The 16,913-nt window shown below is 43.1% G+C and overlaps 2 protein-coding genes across 5 annotated transcripts in view; one reads left to right on the top strand and one right to left on the bottom strand.

Moving 5' to 3' along the window:
* Positions 1-1,455: 1,455 nt before the first annotated feature.
* LOC127609980 (coiled-coil domain-containing protein 177) lies at positions 1,456-3,227 on the bottom strand. The gene has a single exon (XM_052079613.1). The coding sequence runs from the start codon at positions 3,225-3,227 to the stop codon at positions 1,530-1,532; it is 1,698 nt and encodes a 565-aa protein (XP_051935573.1). The 3' UTR covers positions 1,456-1,529.
* Positions 3,228-4,137: 910 nt separating this feature from the next.
* The window catches only part of tacc2 (transforming, acidic coiled-coil containing protein 2), a 169,293-nt gene continuing 156,517 nt past the window's right edge, over positions 4,138-16,913 (top strand). The window contains exons 1-4 of one of the 4 annotated variants that reach the window (XM_052079569.1): positions 4,139-4,786; positions 9,152-9,283; positions 10,249-10,317; positions 14,955-15,181. In XM_052079569.1, coding sequence (XP_051935529.1) covers positions 9,251-9,283; positions 10,249-10,317; positions 14,955-15,181 — 329 coding nt within the window. In that variant the 5' untranslated portion in view covers positions 4,139-4,786; positions 9,152-9,250. Of the gene's footprint in view, positions 4,787-5,788; positions 6,160-9,151; positions 9,284-10,248; positions 10,318-14,954; positions 15,182-16,913 lie in introns of those variants that run through there. The other 3 variants (XM_052079570.1, XM_052079567.1, XM_052079568.1) reach the window with 3 other exon arrangements.

Raw genomic sequence — 16,913 nt, 5'->3', positions numbered from 1 at the left:
ACAAAACAAAATGTAGATCTAGAGCCAGTATCGGGCAGGCAGTGTGGGACCCAATGGAAGCGCAAATAAGACATGCCTGCCATCTAGTGATGACTAGTGATGTTACAAGTTTTAACTACAGTCTGCCATTGCATATTGACAGTTTGGCACCCACGGACTCAAATATTGACTGGTAGCGTATAGCTCAGGTTCAAACCTAAAGCTCAGAACTTTAAGGCAACTGTGCTAAATACTACTTCCTTGTGATGCCTGGATCAATACAGTCTTGGAAAAAAAACAAGAGACCGCCCTTATTACTTCATTAGTTGTTCATTTTAAATGCCGAGTATAACCAAAGGTCGACGTGTTTGGGGCAACATGAATGACAACAAAACCCGCTCATAAGAGTTGAATTTGAGTGCTGACAGAGACATTTTCAAAAGGTTTTCTTGTTACTGATAATAATCAAAATCACATCTTAAGTTCTTACATTAATAGCTCTGGCGTTGTTACTGCTAAAATCGATGCTTTCCAGACAGTCCAAGTTTTCTTTTGTGTCAGTCACTTTTAGTGGTACAGGACATCAAAGTGAACAAGAAATTGAAGAAAACTGACTTCCTAATTTTTCCCATGGCTGTGCCAAACGATAGCCGGTTGGCACTTTGATGTCAATTCCAGTCGACGGCAGATGGCAATGTTGCATAAAACTTAAATGTCCTTTGAGGCTGAAAACAAGTGGATCAGTTTTCTTAATTCTTATTCAGCAAATGCAGTATCAGTCACAATACCGTGTTGACAATATTGGGTGTGCACAACATATTGCAAAGAACATTTTTGAGTTGACTTCTGCTTCCTAGATAACAAGAATTGCTTTTTTTTTTGATGACGTATAACCGCTTACAGTAAACTGCTCAATTCAGACACCATTCCTTATGTTACTGAACACATTCATTACAGACGATGCAATTTTGGAATGTTAGACTATATGTAAATGACTGTCTATATTAGAATGTGATAGACTTGTTCAATACCGCCCAGCAGAAACGATTGCAGATGATGACAAAGCAGCAAACAAAATGACAATTATAGAAACATTCATTCATTCATTCATTCATTTTCCGTACCGCTTGATCCTCACTAGGGTCGCGGGGGGTGCTGGAGCCTATCCCAGCTGTCTTTGGGCAGTAGGCGGGGGACACCCTGAATCGGTTGCCAGCCAATCGCAGGGCACACATAGACGAACAACCATTCGCACTCACACTCACACTTATAGAAACATTTTAATGTCATTTTCTGTAGTAACATAACTGTCACAGACAGTAGATGGATGATTAGTATTTGGAAAGTGCACAACAGCGTCATACTAAACCCACATTTTAGCCCAGCTACAAAAATTAAGGCTAACGGTGGTATTTAAAAAAAAAAAAAATCCAAGGCACATGACCAATCTGGTCGGCCGTCGCAATTAGATTTTAATATGAACAATTTGTTGGCGAACTGCAACAAAGCCTTTGTGACGATCTTCCCGATGATGGCTCGCGATTGTCGTTTCAGAGGTTCATGCGGCTGATGGAGGCAGCCAGCTGCGCTTCCTGAGCCATCTGAGCAAACGAGCGACTCTGAGTCTGCTGCCTGACTCGCTCCCTCAAGTGAAATGACGCCAGGGCTCGCTTGTGCGCCTCCTGCCGGACGATTTCCCGCTCTTGAAGCAGCCTCTGGCACCTCCGCTCCTTCATGGTGACGCTACTCTCCCTGGCCTTCTTCAACGCTTCCTCCTCTCTCTGCAGGCTCTCTCGTAATTGCCGGTGACGCAGCTGCCTGAGTTTGTTGTGCTGATGCGTTTGCTGGGCTCTCTTCCTTTGCTGGGCCCACGCGTGCTCGACGGCTCTCTGCGCGCGCTGCTGACTCAGCTTGACCAGGAGATGTTTGTGTGTGAGCTGCTGGATGTTCTGCAACTTTGCCCTGAGTTGCGTCCTCAGCATCTGCTTCTCCTCTTGGGCCGCCCGTTCCTGGAGCTCCACCAGCCGGGCTTCCGCGTCGCGAGCGTGTTTCACACGAGAATGCCGCATCTTCCTCTCCATTGCGTCCCTCAAGCGTGACTCCTCGTCCTCCTCCTGTTCCTCCACTTGCTGTTTGAAGAGGATGCGGTGCAGCAGCTCCCTTCTATTTTCTTCCCGGAGACGCTTCTTCTCCTTTTTCTCCATCTGCAATTTGCGCCTCCTTGCTCTCTGCTCCCTCTCCACGGCTGCCCGTCTCTCTTTGTCTCGCTGCCTTTTGTCCACCTCCTCCATTTCTCTCAGCACTTTCTCCTGGCAGCATTTCCTCCCCCGTGCGTCCTTCTGCGCAGCTGCCATCTGTCCTCGACGCTGCGCCTCCACCTGCTCCTTCAGCCTCTTCCAGCGCTCCTCTTGGAGCATCACCTCTCTTTTGAGCCGTCCCGCTCGCTCTTCTTCCCGACGCGCTCTCAGCCTCCTGCGGGCCTCCAGTTCCTGGTGCCAGCGGCGCACGCTTTGCATCAACTTCTGCGTCCTCCTCTTCTCCGCCTCCGCCTGCCGTGCTTCAGCCTGCCTGTGGGCCTGCTCTCGCTCGTCGTCCTTCTGTTGCCTGTGACTGAGGCGGTCCGCCTCTTCCTGGTGCTTCACCAGCATGAGAGCTGCAATCTTGCGGTCTGTGTGGGATACTGACACATGCATTTTCCTCCTGATGTCTTCAGTGAGCCTCTGTAGTTTCATCTGGATAGCTGGAGAGTTTCTGAGGTCACCTAAGCTGCTGGTTGTGTTCCTGTCCGGTTCTCCTGCAGCACAGCGAGATATTTTGCTGACACTTTTGTCCCGAAAACACAGGTCTGCGTATGGAAGAGGATCCATTGTCTTATTAACAATGATGTCATCCTTCAGCTCGGTGTCACGTCTCGTTTCCAGGCTTGAGACGTTCTTAGTGGTCGGCCACCTGGCAACCTGCTGGATAATCCTCTCCCTCTCATCTCGGCACATTTGCAAAAGTGTCCTCCTTTGTTTTTCATTGGATTGCTGCATAACCTTCACTTCCTCGAAAGGCAAATCGCACCGCTCAGACAATAAATCATTCAGTGATTTCATCAGGAGTTGAACAGGTTTGATGCCAAGTCGTGCACAGGCGTCCAAGGAGCGAGGGCTTGTTAAAACGTACCTGCTATTTTTTGCATCTGCAGAGTCAAAGTTGTTCAAATCCAAGTGAGGTGGAGGCGAAGACGACCTCAACTCCCCCATATTGAAAGTAATATCTACGTTACCGTCCGCAGAGGTGCACAGAAGAGCCTCAAAGCGGACTGCGGTTCAGTCACTTCAGCGTGACGGGGTCAGGAAGGGATTAGTTTGTCCATGTGACCAGTCCATTACGCCTCACCTCGAGAATGAAGAGAGAGAAATTCAACCTAAACAAATCCCTCTAATCATCTGAAATCTGCAACAATATTTTCTCACTTTTAAATGTCATTTTCATTAAGGTAATGGAGGAATGTAACGGAAGAGTAAATTATAAAAAATTGTCTAAATTTAACAATTTTAAAACAAGTATATCAATAGGAACTGTGGAATGTGTGGAAATGGTTACAAAATTATGAGAATATATATTTTTTTACCTCCATACACTTTGGAACAGTTTCCTAGTGTTTATTTAAGAGAACCTATTTCATCAACAACACAAATGCAATGTGATCAGACTTTGACACCCACTGAATGTATAAAACAGAACTGATTTAACTGAACTAAACTGCAATTGTAATATTTAGTTTGAATTTCAAAATACTTTATTGAAGCAATAAAAGTCCCAAAAATGAATTTGAGGGTAGGGGGCGGGGGGCGGGGCATTGAGAATAAAAATTATATTACAGTTGAATCCTGTGACGGCAGTGATTTGCAACGAAAATATACTTAAAATATGATTGCACTTTTTGGCAAAATATACAACACACTTTTTAAGATAAACTATCGTCAATGTAAAAACAAAAAAAGAAGCACACACAAATCTACTCACCTTTTGCAAATGCCAGCCAGCTGAAAGTGACTTTGGACACTTGGGGTTGCCATGGCAGGGCAAACAACATCGGCCAAAGATGAACAGCTTTAAGGGTTAGGTTTCAATTGGTTGTTTTAGACTAGGGCTAGGGTCTGTAAAAACGTTTTTTTAAAACTAAGGTTAGGGTTTCAACATAGGGTTTTAAACTACTGTTGTGGTTTTATCCTGGAATTGGGTTTTAAATTGAATTATCAATTGAATTGGCTCCTCTTCTACTCTGGATATGCTCGATTCGGTTGACTGCGCTTGTTATGCTGCCATACACTGCACTGCCATCATTCTTGCCATCTCCTGGGGCACTTAAAGGGTAAGGCGCCCTTTATTCGGCTTCCTTGCACCTACCACACCACCACCACCACCGCCCCTTCCTGTGCACATCCCTGCAACGCCATGCCTTCGTGTGCCTCTCTGCAACTCATGAGAGATCGAGAGACGTGGAAAAAAAACAAGACGGAAGCATCAGCTCCCATCTCCCGCTCATTTGCTTAGACGGGATTCTTGATGTAATGTGGATTATTTTTACACAGGGATGACTTGAAAGGATGTCGCGGATGCAGCACCGGCAATGCCAAGGCAGCGCATCTGCTCGTCACAAGACGCGCACGTTTTGAAAGATCTCTGCCGTGGCTGAGCGACGAGGATGCAGTTCTGCAGGAAGGTGCTCTGCAAGCCTTGTAGTGCCAGAGTCACTTCACCGGAAGAGCACATGGAATACAGGATGGGGGGCTGCATCGGAATTTCACCAAGACGGGTAAGCGGTGACGAGAGAATAGATTGCAGTCATTCCAAAAGCTAAGCGAGTCGGAGCATTGTTGTGATGGGGGGGGAGAAAGTGCGACATCAATTGTGGAGAGGCAGAGGAAGATGTTGCGTAGGATTGCAGCTTCGAAGGCGATCGGAGAAAATACTTCTCTCGCAAATTAGCATGATTTAGTTGATAAAAATGAATGCAAGTAGGTCGAGATTTTGACTAAGGCAATGCAGTGTTGAAAACATGAAGTGGAGATTTGTAGCTCAAACCTGCACGGTTTAGCTTTTCCTACGTACTGCGACTGTCACACCTGGAAACTTGGTAATGAAGTGCCAGTTGGGAGAAGATAGCAATAGGAATATTTGCATGCTCGGAGGGATACAGGTAGGAAAGATCAAAACATTACTCTCGAGTTAAAAAGTGAGGAGCAAAATCGGGGCTTGCTGCAAGGTAGAATGGCAACAGCTGGAGGTTACTTATACTTTCTGCCATTGGAGAACGAGCATTGAATTGTTCTGCTTGTCACTGTGGGTTTCTTTCATAAATAGATGAACAAAGATACATTATTTGTTGAAAATATTTTTGGGGGTAAAATTGGATTCAGGCACACTTGCTCATCTCTGGCACAATTGTTGAGAATCATTGATTTCCTGCATGCATATATTGTATTGTACATTGCATGAAACACTTACACTTACAGAAAGTGTGTGTTTAGAAAATGTGGATGCCCTGCCACTCCCCTTCTTGGTTGCTATAACAATTTCCTCACTTCTGCGAAGAGTTTCTCCAATGTTTGGGAGTGTGTGTTTGGAAACCATTTTCGAGGGTGGTGTAGTTATACCAGAGATTATGCCTGCCTTGCAACTTTTATTTCATCCGAAAAGTGTTGAGGTCAGGGCTGTTTCACACTGGGGCAAAGTCATGCTGGTGTACACATCCAGATTCATGAAGTGATTCACGAAGAGGCGTGTCTCAACACTTTGTGCTCCACGATATGTGTCTGCATGAGAGCAGAGTGTATTCACACCGTTACATATCCAAGTGCAGGACGACCTCTCACTTTAATTCTCAGCAGTGATGGCCTCCTCAGCTCCTGTTCTGTCTCCTCCCTCCAAAACAGCCCACTGCCTTCCATCCGCTCGATACAATTCTCTTCACTTCTCCTCTGTCCAGTGCTCACCTCGGGTCACCTATCAACACCCCTTAGCGCAGCCCCCCCACCTGCTTGCCCCACGTGCGAGGCAAAAATAGCATCAGAGAAACTGAGGCTCCACGCAGGAGACGAGAGAACTTTAGTCAGTTAGTCAGACAGTAAACGTAGACCGGAGGAGCTTTTTCCCGCTTGAAGGGGACATTGTCTTTTCTTAGCAGCGGTGAGTAGCAAACCGCTGCCATTTGGTTTCTGTGGTTTACTTTGGGAAGTGTGATGAAGACGTTTAAAGTTTGGATTCATATGTGTGAGTTGTTCATCATTTTAGTGCATTGTAATGGGAATCTGCTATTTCAAAAAAAATGCCACTGTGGAAAATGTGTATGATTAATCTTACATACAAGTCCTAGAATTTATTGAGAATATTCTTATAAATAGAAGTGTTTATAGTTGTGCAAATGGAGGAGGAGCATACAGGGCAGTCACCGCCAGTTTCCATGTTTGGGACTCTTATGAAATGGAAAGTCATAACAACGCTCTCATCGTCCAGTTTATAACTAGTGTGCTTTTTGTCGTGGAAAACAATTCTGAAATGCAAACGCTAGTTAAAGTGCGCACACAATTGCAGCATGGAGGCTGAAATTACATCCCTTTCATCCGAATAGCAAGCAGGCTGGAGCGAAGAAGTGTTGCCACGGCGCAGAATAAACAGCTCTAAAAGCACCTTATAACTGTGAAATGTGCCTATTAATAATAATATGAACTCAGTAGTAAAAGCATCTAAAGCAGGCGTTGCCAACCTGGCGTCCGCGGGCGCCAGGTAGCCCTCAAGTACCACATGACTAGACCAGGGGCCAGCTCTAAAAATAGCTCACATTGTGATTTTCTAGTAATTTGAAAATGTAAAAACTGGCAGATATTTTTAGGACTAGAGGGCTGCATATTAGTATTTATGTTTCCTAATTATTGTGATATTTACATGAATAATAAAATAACATTATTAATGGTCACCTACCGAACCCCCTGATACGGGCTGTTCGGTCACTATACCACCGATGTCAGAGTTTGGTTTGCATTGCCGGCAGTAAGTCGGAATCGTTTCCAGTGGGGGTAGGACTCCGCCAAGGCTGCCCTTTGTCACCGATTCTGTTCATAACCTTTATGGACAGAATTTCTAGGCGCAGCCGAAGCGTTGAGGGGGTCCGTTTTGGGGGCCTCAGTATGTCATCCCTGCTTTTTGCAGATGATGTGGTGCTGTTGGCTCCTTCAAACGGCGCTCTCCAACTCTCACTGGAGCGTTTCGCAGCCGAGTGTGAAGCGGTTGGGATGAAGATCAGCACCTCCAAATCTGAAACCATGGTCCTCAGTCGAAAAAGGGTGGAGTGCCCCCTCCGGGTCGGGGAGGAGATCTCCCAAGTGGAGGAGTTCAAGTATCTTGGGGTCTTGTTCACGAGTGGGTGCAGAAGGGAGTGGGAGATCGACAGGCGGATTGGTGCAGCGTCAGCTGTGATGCGGACGTTGTATCGGTCTGTCGTGGTGAAGAAGGAGCTGAGCCAAAGGGCGAAGCTCTCAATTTACCGGTCGATCTACGTTCCAACCCTCATCTATGGTCACGAGCTATGGGTCGTGACCGAAAGAACGAGATCCCGGTTACAAGCGGCCGAAATGAGTTTTCTCCGCAGGGTGTCCGGGCTCTCCCTTAGAGATAAGGTGAGAAGCTCGGTCATCCGGGAGGGGCTCAGAGTCGAGCCGCTTCTCCTCCACATCGAGAGGAGCCAGATGAGGTGGCTTGGGCATCTGATTCGGATGCCTCCTCAGCGCCTCCCCGGTTAGGTGTTCCGGTCATGCCCCACCGGGAGGAGACCCCGAGGACGACCCAGGACACGCTGGAGAGACTATGTCACCCAGCTTGCCTGGGAACGACTCGGGATCCCCCGGGGAGAGCTGACGAAGTAGCTAGGGAGAGGGAAGTCTGGGCTTCCCTGCTAAAGCTGTTGCCCCTGCGACCCGGCCCCGGATAAGCGGTAGATGATGGATGGATGGATGGATATTAATGGTCAAGAAATTATATAGGCTATGGTTGTCGGAGATTGCCAAAAGAAAAGTATTTTCGTTGTTAAGCTCGTTGCTGTGGGTCTAACTGAACCTGGGTGGGTTGCGTTTAAAAAAACAAACTAACATGCCCTAAGTATTACTCAAAAGATGGCTGGCCAAATGTACTTCTCGTTTGACCTTTAAAGGTAATATTCAGAAAATGTCTGATGTCAAAAGAGTGTATCAAGATGGTAGCCTTTTGCATTAATCAGTACCCATCAGTACCCAAGAAGTTGCAAAAAGGTTGGTGACCCCTCATCTATAATGTAATAATGAAATTCAGGCAAATGCAGTATCTGTACTCATAAAATTTCGGGGGTGCTCAGTCATGAGCTCTATTAACATCAACATGAGTCAGTTACTTTATCATTATTGAATGAAAGATTTTTGCCACAGATATTGTATTGGATCCCATGGAGATTCTTGGGTTGATATCATTTTAATTTCCAACTGTACATGAACTGTTCACAAATCTGTGTGTGTGTGGGGAGGTGGAACAGTCGGTACAAGGCAGCTGTATCTATTTTTAAAACCTAGCATATTCAGGTCAGTGCTTTCTAATTGTGCATGCGCACTTTTAAGTAGTATCATCAGCCATGCACAAACAAACTCCCCTGGGGGATAAGTGAACCTGCACATTTACACTGACTTATGATATGACACCCAGAAAGGTAGTCTAACATTGCAGTATGTTTCTTACTGGGGGTATAGTTTGTAACAGAATGTGTAATATTTTGCTCCTGTCATGATGCTAAATAAATAAGGTCATCAAAATATTAGAATAGGCTGGCACTATGATGCAGGGTAGCTCAACAATACCCTCCCCCAAATCAACATATTCTTATACATAGACACAATATCGCTTTGACAACAACAAAAACAAATAGTATTTGAATCACTTCTTTTTCAATTCAGTGGGCAGGAAATGCATTAAATATAAGTTTTGTGTAATTGGGTATGCTCTTTTGGCTTTCAGCCCATACTGAGGGTCGTTAAGGTTGCACTTTGGCCTGAGCGACTGAGTGGTACTGTAATCACAGGTTGAGTTTTCTAATCTCCAAAACTACATACACTTTCATACTTACCCATTCTCTGTCTGCTGCTCTAATCCTGTGGGAAAGGCGCTCACTGAGGGACATCAGCTTGCCTGCATATTTTGTCTCTCTGTATTGAGTCTGCGAAGGCCTGGAGGGTCCTCGTGCCGCTCGGGCTGATGAGACATGGGGAACGAGAGCAGCACGACTGAGGCTTTGGTAAGGACACGCAAGAGACGCGTTTGCTGTTATGCTTTTCAGCACTACAACTAACCGCCACAAATACTCACAATACATGTGCTTCTACTCGTCCTTCTACTCATGCTTTTACTTATGCAAACACTAACAATACCAATCCTATGACTCCAAAAATTACTCCTTTTATACATGCAGAGAACTAACCAAATTGACTGTAACCAACTAGATGCTCTGACTTCAAACCCTGGCCAAAAGTATGAAATCACCAGTCTCAGAACGTTCATTCAGTCGTTTAAATGTCAGGAAAAAAATGCAGACCGCAGACATGACATAAAGGTAAAGTCATTTCAAATGAGAATTTTCTGGATCCTACTTTTTTTTAACACATGTAAAGAACTGAATGAACGACAATGGTTATCCTTTATTTTTTGTCAGGGGTTGTAAACACTTTCTGATACTTACAGCAATACTATTAATACTAATGCACCTCCTTTCCTTACTATGATATTGCTGTGCCAGTAATACTACTGATACAAATTCCGCTACTACTACTAGTAAGGTACCTATTTTAATATTGCTACTAATGATACTAATACGATTACGGCTACTTCTATTGCAAATATCAAATGACGAGCAATTAAAGGTAAAATGTTTTTTTACCCTTGTGAATTAGCAACATCTAAATTTCTATAGCTTTTACGAGAGCAAATCTAATTTGTTGTCCACCGATCTTTGTGTTGCATTGGGCTGCTCTAGAAGAATGTATAATTGTAGCTATAGAAACGTACCCACATGTGACCCTAAATTGGAATTCTGGATTATCCTGATGGGATTAATGCAGATGGGCCTCTTAAACAGCCACGAGCTCCAGAGAGTTGTATTTACATGGTGTGGTATGGAAAACAATGATGCATCATTTTTCTAATAATGTCAGCGCTTTCCATCTCTCCCCGCAAAATATTGAACCATCAAATTTGTAATTTCAGCCAGAAGAGGGCGCTCGTGAACATGTTGTTCTGGTTCCACCCCAAGAAAATCACACCGAACTCTTGCAGGTACTAAGAGAAAAAAATAAAAGTGTAAGTGTTTTGTATTGAATGGAGAAACGTTATCAGCTTTGCGTGCATTAAAAAAAAACATTTCTCAATACCCACTCTTTCTACACATCCAATAAAATAAAATACACCGTCAGACTTTAAATAATGCACATTTCGCTCCTTCATGAATATCATATTTTTGACTATCATAAAGGACCATTGTAGTATAACAGTATATCATACATTTTATTTTCAGGCGCTTCTCTGAGAACTCGAGCACACCCAACAAAGTATAATACAAGAGCCACAACACTGATGTCAGAAAAGGTCCATGAATTGAAATGCTCCATACTAGACCGTGTATACTCCAATAATATATTCACCTTTGTTCATATTAACCCATGAAATGATGATGATGTTCAAAGGGATTAGTATAATTTGTCCTGGAATAGTGTTGATTTATAGTTTATTTGTCTGTCTACCAAACTGTCTACTGTCTTGGTAAGATAGCATTTTAAAAATATTGTGTTGTCATGTGACGATGTCACTTACAAACAACCCGAGGCACGCGATTAAATTTGTGTGTGAGTGTGCGTGCGTGCGTGTGTGTGTGTGCGTGCGTGCGTGCGTGTGTGTGCGTGCGTGTGTGTGTGTGTGTGTGTGTGTGTGTGTGTGTGTGTGTGTGTGTGTAAAAAAGCAACACGCAGTGCAACATGATCTTCTCCCTGGGGGAGGGGGCGGGGTGTCACCACAGGCCTGCCCCTTGGCCCAATTCCCAGCATTCACCTGCATGACCACTAGCTGTCAGACTGTGCATCCGGCTGGAAGACACACACCGCAAGAAGGGAAGAGAGGGTGTGTTCTAGAAAAGATGTGGAAAGGGAGGAGTACAGCATGAAGGCGAGGGCAAATTGAGGAAGAGAAGGGAGTAGGACCAGTGCTAAAATGGAAGGGGGAGGAGAATTCCCACCCCTTCCCTTCTGCCAGTCAAGTGATTCAGCAGCAGTGTTTATACTACCAGCACACAAGCGCTTGTACAGTTAAAGATCTTGAGGAAGCACATGGAAATTTAGAAGGGAGGCGGCATAAGGCAGCTGAAGAAGGGGCTGGCAAAACAACTCAAGGAAAGAAGAGGAGAGCGGCTGCATGTGTTGGAGCATGTTTGTGTGTTCCTAAAAAGCACACTTGGCCCGCTGAGGCAGTGGAGGGTCAGAAAGGAAAGAATATCCTTGAACATATTGAGTAAGTACATTCTGAATCTTTTCTACTGTCATGTGCTCTATTTTCAAGGTTCTGTTAGTGTCTCCTGGGCAAGCAGGGGCACGCTGTACAACAGTCATGTGCGAAACACCTCATGTGTAAACGAGTGGCCAATGACAAATTGTATTCTTTTAATTTGCGTTCAAGTTTTGTGAAAGCAAGAGTGTACTGTGATGAGGGATTTTGACAGGCCGAAATGAGTGCTGCACTGTGCTTTGTCAAACTTCCAAATGGTTTCATACAGTAAATGTGCCTTTAATGAAAGCGTATTGCAGTAACCTTGCTTGTGCCTCTTATAGTGCTGAGTGGACAGTTGCCACAGTGACATTAGCTGCTCTTCAGGAAGGCAGATGAGTGTTGAAGTTGTACCAACAACATGCACCCACCAGAGGTGTCATTGGCTACACTTGCACCTGAGCCATATTTAGAAATCTGCCTTGACGTAGATAATGGCCAGTTTTCATTGGCACTGTCAGAATGTTTTGCAGTGTTTTGATAATTGCGGTTTTAGTCTGTTGCTGTGTTGAACTCCACCAGTGTTTCTCATTTACAGTACTGGTAGTTAAGAACTAACTTTGGTGAGTGCTGGAGAGTATTGCAAGCATCCAATGATAAATTTGTGGTAATTATTCTATGATTCTGTCTTCTATATATCTTATTCAATATACTATGTAAGCCGGGGTAGATAATCATCACAATGAAACTAAAGAATATAAAGGCATTATGATTACATTTGGAAATGCAATAATTGAGCAGCAACGAGAACAACTGGCCATATGATGTGTGGTTTTAAAAATAAGAGAATATCAAGAACAAAAACTGTCAGCAGGTTATGAGTGATATGGTAGTTTCCTCACACTTTTGAGATTTGAGGTTCAAATCTTAAATCAAGTCTTCCTGTGTGGAGTTAGCATGTTATGCCTGTGCCTTTGTGGGTTTTCTCCGGGTACTCCGGTTTCCTCCCACATTCCAAAAACATGCATGGTAGGTTGAACACTTTAAAATGTGAGTGGTTGTTTTTCTTTCATCCCTGTGATTGACTGCCGACTAGTCCAGGGTAGACCCGCCCTCTTGTCCAGGGTTTTGCCTGTGAATGTAATGAGGATAAGTGGTGCAGACAATAAATGGATGGATGAATGGATTCAAATAATTAAAATGAATATGCTAACATGCAGTTTTGCGATCCGTATCAGACACGACCTGGTACAAACAAAACTAATTACGGTCACAATATGGGTGATGCCAATCACCTCACCACACTTTTGACTCCACCTTAACTGAACTGCATATTTACACCGATTTACTTCACCCCAAAACTCCAACTCATAAATGACAATATGATGGAGACCTTTATTTTCAACTGACAACAAACAGAAATTTTAAACTAGCCGCTTACAGTGTATGTGTCCAAGCTGCTGTCGCTGCATTTAAACATTCATAATTAATAAAGTAATGCTGCTGGTCATTTAAATAGACACCCTAACCATCCATCCATCCATCCATCCATTTTCCGAACCGCTTAATCCTCACTAGGGTCGCTGAAGCCTATCCCAGCCGTCTTTGGGCAGTAGGCGGGGGACACCCTGAATCAGTTGCCAGCCAATCGCAGGGCACACAGAGACGAACAACCAACCACGCTCACACTTACACGTAGGGACAATTTAGAGTGTTCAATCCGCCTGCCACGCATGTTTTTGGAATGTGGGAGGAAACCGGAGTATCCGGAGAAAACCCACGCAGGCCCAGGGAGAACATGCAAACTCCACACAGGGAGGCCGGAGCGGGAATCGAACCCGGTACCTCTGTACTGTGAAGCCGACGTCCTAACCACTGGACTACCGGGTCTAACCATTTCCTCAAAATCAAAACATTAAAGAAAAAAAAATCTAGTCTACTCAGAGATTTTTCTCACCTGGCTGGTTTTTCCTCAATGGCAACTGTGACTCTGACCTTTAAAACCGGCCACTGCAATTATGGGCCGCTTTTAATTAATTAAAGTACTTGTCTGCAGGTGTTTAAAATAGCACGTTGAGCTGTGGTGCTTAGGTATTCGTTTTCATTATTATGAAAGCACACTGGGTCTTGTGGCGTATCAGTTATCGGTAAATATTAGCTGTGCATCACAGCAGGCTATACGCTGAAACCTTTATTATGTTTCCTAACACATAGGTGGAGTTATTTACTCATCTTTGTTGGCGTTGGAGCTGCAGTTGTTTTTACATTTTCCCCAACACGCAAACATGAAAAAGGCATTCAACATTAGAACCACTCAATACTTTTTTTAAATAAATGAAAAAAAAAAACGCCCGGTAGTTCTAAATGTTATTTTCAAAGAACCAAAATGGATTTGTCTCTAGAGTTAGTTTTTTTTTTCCTGAAATAGCAGACTTTTGGCTGCCACTGCTCAACCCGTATTGTTTTGTGTTTTTTGTTATTGTAAAGTGTCCTTGGGTGTCCTGAAAGGCGCTTGTAAATAAAATGTATTATTATTATTATTACTTCTTAAAAGCAGAATAACATCTGTTATTATCTCAGAGACTTTCGCGGTCAAAAAGACAGGTGAATCAGCCAGGACATCAGTAAATGTTGTTTTAGCATTAGCATCAGTGCTAACAATTTTGCTATGTAGATTGCTGCGCTAATCTGATTGTATACAGTACATGTTAATCTAAAAATTTTCGAGATGTTGCTGTGTTAGCATTTAGCATATACTTTGATTGGTTTGGCTTCTTGTGTCTTTGTTACTTCTGTTAACTTCAGCTTTAAGTGAACTGTTTCTCAAAGAACTGAACCAGTCTTAATTCAGTCAGCTTGTCACCAAATTCACCTGCACCGTACCTGTCACTTTGAATAAACACGCAGTGCATGCAAATGAAATCACACCCCGCAGCTGCACGAGGGAGCTTTAGAGCAAAGGCTTTCAGTGGTATTAGTTTGTTTGCCTGTAACCGGACCATTAGTATCACTCTACAAACACCTTTCTATTTTGTTTCTGTCAGGTATCTTCAAAGGCTGGGTAGTTTTTTTTTCTCTCTCAATTTGCAGTGGTTCACTTATTTTTATACTTGTATGACAATTTACAATGTTTAAAAGTTATTAAAAATAATTTTAAGATGGTCATACTTTGCACCTATACTCTGTTGTTATAAAATTTATTTCAAATTACGGCATCTTTGTGGCATCTTAGAGCATCTCAGAAAGAGCATGAAACAAAAATGCAAAAAGCTGAGTTATTCAGTGAGTACCTAGAAATACAATAGATTCCTTAGAAAAAAAAGTGTTACATTTATGAATAGTGAACCAACAAAAACGCTGAGGAATACTATCCTATGTAGAGTGCCTGTACCTGTATCTCTCAGATGTGTTTTGTTTTGTTTTGTTTTTCTTCCCTACAGACTGAAGCCCAGAAGAACGCCGGTGTGCTGTTGACTCAGGCATCCACTAGCCAGCAGAGTTTGCTCTCCCAGCCAGTGCTCCTAGATGTCCCAGTCATCTCCGGTGTAGAGGAGAGCAGAGGTACGTCAGAAGCCCCTGAAGACAAAGAGGAACTGGAGTTTCCCCATGACCTACTGCCCAGTCTCGATTTTACCAGTGACCTTAACATCTGGGAGTCCTCACTAGGGTGAGTGTGGGATGGAAAATATGTGTTATGCCAGTTACACCATCATGATCACATTTCCATTATAAATGTTTGAGGTTAGAAAAAAAATGTATATACTGTATATTACGAAATACTCACAAACACGTAACACCTTTGGGACTCTTCTCTCATTTTGAATAATTACGGTAAAATGCCTTTGCCACTCACGTGATGTGGATTGAGTCAAATACCTAAATTAGAGAGCACAACACATCCTGTATCATCCAATCAATACTAACACAAGCTCTCATAATATGTGCAGTATAATTGTACATAGATGCGAGTAAATAGTGCAGATCTGCACAACATATTCAATAATGGTAATGGTTTTGATTTGTTTTCTCTTCTGTATGAACGTGTATGTGCGCTTGTCCTGGGGTTGTGTTAACAGGCTTCAGAGTAGCACAGCAGAAGGGTCATGTGAGCAGGTAAACCCCCTGCTGGCTGGCTTGCAACATCACATGGAAGTCAGTCATCCTCTGGTAGTTCTAGATGGCAGGTACTGGACTGTCTGATGAGTAATGTTATCAGAGTGCATGGAGTGATACGGGGAAGCTAACGGAATGTTATGTTTATGTTTGCGTATGATATTCTGTACATCTTTGCTGTGTGGGTTTTGTCCCATCAAAGCAAGATTGAAAAATACGTCACTTTAATGCTTGGGTGCATTAATATTAACCTGAGTTGTTTTACCAAAACAACTTGGTAGATTGGGTACAGTATGTGGTCTTAAATGGGCTAATTTCAATATATGTATTAATCCATTGAGGAAAAAAAATGGATTATTCATGCAGAGTTCTAGCTGTCTATTTTATGCTGCTTCCTCTAACAAGGAGAGTACTGTATAGGATTTGTACTGCATATTCAAGAACAATCATTACTAATTAAAACCAGATGCCAAAAGTAACACTTTTTGTCACAGCTTTCCGATAAAAAACGTGCAGCCCCTTACTGTGATTATGACGTACTATTTCATCATGTTAGATCAACATTTCGCAGACTGTAAAATTTGTCCTGACGAGACAAGCCGCCACATTCGGCTCACCTACATACCATTAATAAGATCCAGTACAAGAGCCATATAGGCTCATAAAAAGCTTTAGAAATAGCTCTGATTATGATTCAACGCAATGCTACGCCACTAAAATGAAGATTTATTGTCATTTTGTTTGTACCACAGTAAAATAAACTGCAAGGTTGTGTCCGTTAGGGCCACATAAACTTCATCCAGTCTGCCAAAAGCAACTCATATTTTAAACTCAAGATTAAATCAGCAGGTATTAAAAACAGTTTTAGTTGAATAAATAATGTGAGAAAATAAAAATAAAACAAATAGGTGGCATAGATTACAAATCAGTGTGAGAAAGTATGTCCAATAGAAGAGTTTGATTAGGAGACATCATGATAAACATTGTTAAATTAACCGATATTGTCAATCAAAAAAAGAGAATTATTATCAGGATAATTCTGAATATTTTATGATTGTATTTTTATATTCTGCGGGTGGACCTAATAATGTCTACAGAGAGTTTAGTCCGGCTGGTCATGATGCAGTGCAGTTAATGGTACCTAAGTTGTCCCTCTTGAGTCAAGTAGAGAATGGATCGCAGAGGTTCAGGTGATCCCACAGCATTGTGTAGAACGCCTTAATAGGGCTAAGCTGTGGTCTAACAGTTGCATTATTAAACTCGGGTGTTTTGTAATCCTTTGTCAG

The sequence above is a fragment of the Hippocampus zosterae genome, chromosome 11, assembly GCF_025434085.1.
Source record: "Hippocampus zosterae strain Florida chromosome 11, ASM2543408v3, whole genome shotgun sequence".
Classification (NCBI taxonomy): domain Eukaryota; kingdom Metazoa; phylum Chordata; class Actinopteri; order Syngnathiformes; family Syngnathidae; genus Hippocampus; species Hippocampus zosterae.
The sequence above is the reverse complement of the archived record's forward strand: the minus strand, read 5'-3'. Positions and strand labels throughout refer to the sequence as shown.